General features: G+C 39.3%; 1 protein-coding gene across 3 annotated transcripts in view; it reads right to left on the reverse strand.

The window, feature by feature from the left end:
- Klhl32 (kelch like family member 32) overlaps positions 1 to 1,255 on the reverse strand; it is a 207,683-nt gene that overhangs the window by 122,704 nt on the left and 83,724 nt on the right. For all 3 annotated transcript variants that reach the window (XM_026786709.1, XM_013351931.2, XM_026786710.1), the window contains one exon: positions 927 to 1,034. In XM_026786709.1, coding sequence (XP_026642510.1) covers positions 927 to 1,034 — 108 coding nt within the window. Of the gene's footprint in view, positions 1 to 926; positions 1,035 to 1,255 lie in introns of those variants that run through there.

The raw sequence follows: 1,255 nt of genomic DNA on the forward strand, positions 1-1,255 counted from the left end.
AGAGAGAGAGAGAGAGAGAGAGAGAGAGAGAGGAGCAGGCTGAAGAAATTGAATTGTTTTCAAACATCTCCAAGTACTTCTGTGTCCCCTTCAACAAGATGACAAAATGCAGCAAACATGACATGTCTGTCTTGATGGCATTCAGAAAAAGACAACAGACTTGGAATTAGGAGGAGGTTCCACGCATCAGTAACTAAGTCAAAATACTCAGGGAAAAGATTTTATTCAGTCTGTTGCGCCTCCTTGATCTCACTGTCTGTTTTGTTTTATTTGGGACAGGTTCTCTCTATTTAGTCCCGGCTATCCTTGAATTTGCTATGTAGACCAAATTGGCCTAGAACTCAGAGTTCCTCCTGCCTCTGCCTAGAATTAAGGGCTTATGCCACCATGCCCAAGGGATTTTGCTGCCTTTCAAGAGAAATCACCATATTCCTTAAAGTTGTTTTACAAATTAGGTCAAAGAGTGTCCATACAGTGCCTATCACCAACAGTAACCCTAAGATGAATGTTTTCATTTTTTTCTTTGTGGATGTGGATCTTGTTCACTCTACTACTAGACTATAGCTCTTGCCCTATTTTGCTCTTGTTTCCAGACAATAAAGCCATAGTTGAGACACTGAGCTTAAGTGATAGCAAGAATTCGACTAACTGCAAAATTCTTCTTATGGCAGTTATCTAGACCATGAGAAAACAATCTTAGCAAGCACATAGTTCAGATTAAATACTATGTTTACTAGATAACATTAAAAATCAAATGGCTCTATTCACTTCTCCATTACTTCAATTATAAAATTAGGTAGATGTGAATCTTTTAACCATTAAAATGAACAATATATAAAGCATCTAAATCTCATCCATTGGCAATAAATTCCTTTGTTTAGACACAGTCAGTAAGCAGAGCTGCTCACGTCACATTTGTGCCATACCTGTCCTGTGTAGGCAAACTCCAGAGCCTGCTTTAAGCCCAGGCTGGTCACGCCTCGTAAGTTTACTTCATCGGCTTCACTCTCCACCATACAAAGACTGAACATGGCCTGAAATGTGGAGAGAAAGAAAGAAAAGAGTGAATTATGAGATCTAAAAAGCAAGAAAGACAATGTCCTAGGGAAACTGGGATGTAAAGGTTTTCAGTTAAAATGTAATTCTGGTGTCCAGGTCACTTCCAAAAAGTTTTATTTACACAAGCCTCGACTCCTATCTGATAGCTAAACAGTTACAGTAAAACACACCACAGGGCTGGAGAGATGTCTCAGCC

The sequence above is a fragment of the Microtus ochrogaster genome, linkage group LG5 (assembly GCF_000317375.1).
Source record: "Microtus ochrogaster isolate Prairie Vole_2 linkage group LG5, MicOch1.0, whole genome shotgun sequence".
In the NCBI taxonomy this organism is placed as follows: domain Eukaryota; kingdom Metazoa; phylum Chordata; class Mammalia; order Rodentia; family Cricetidae; genus Microtus; species Microtus ochrogaster.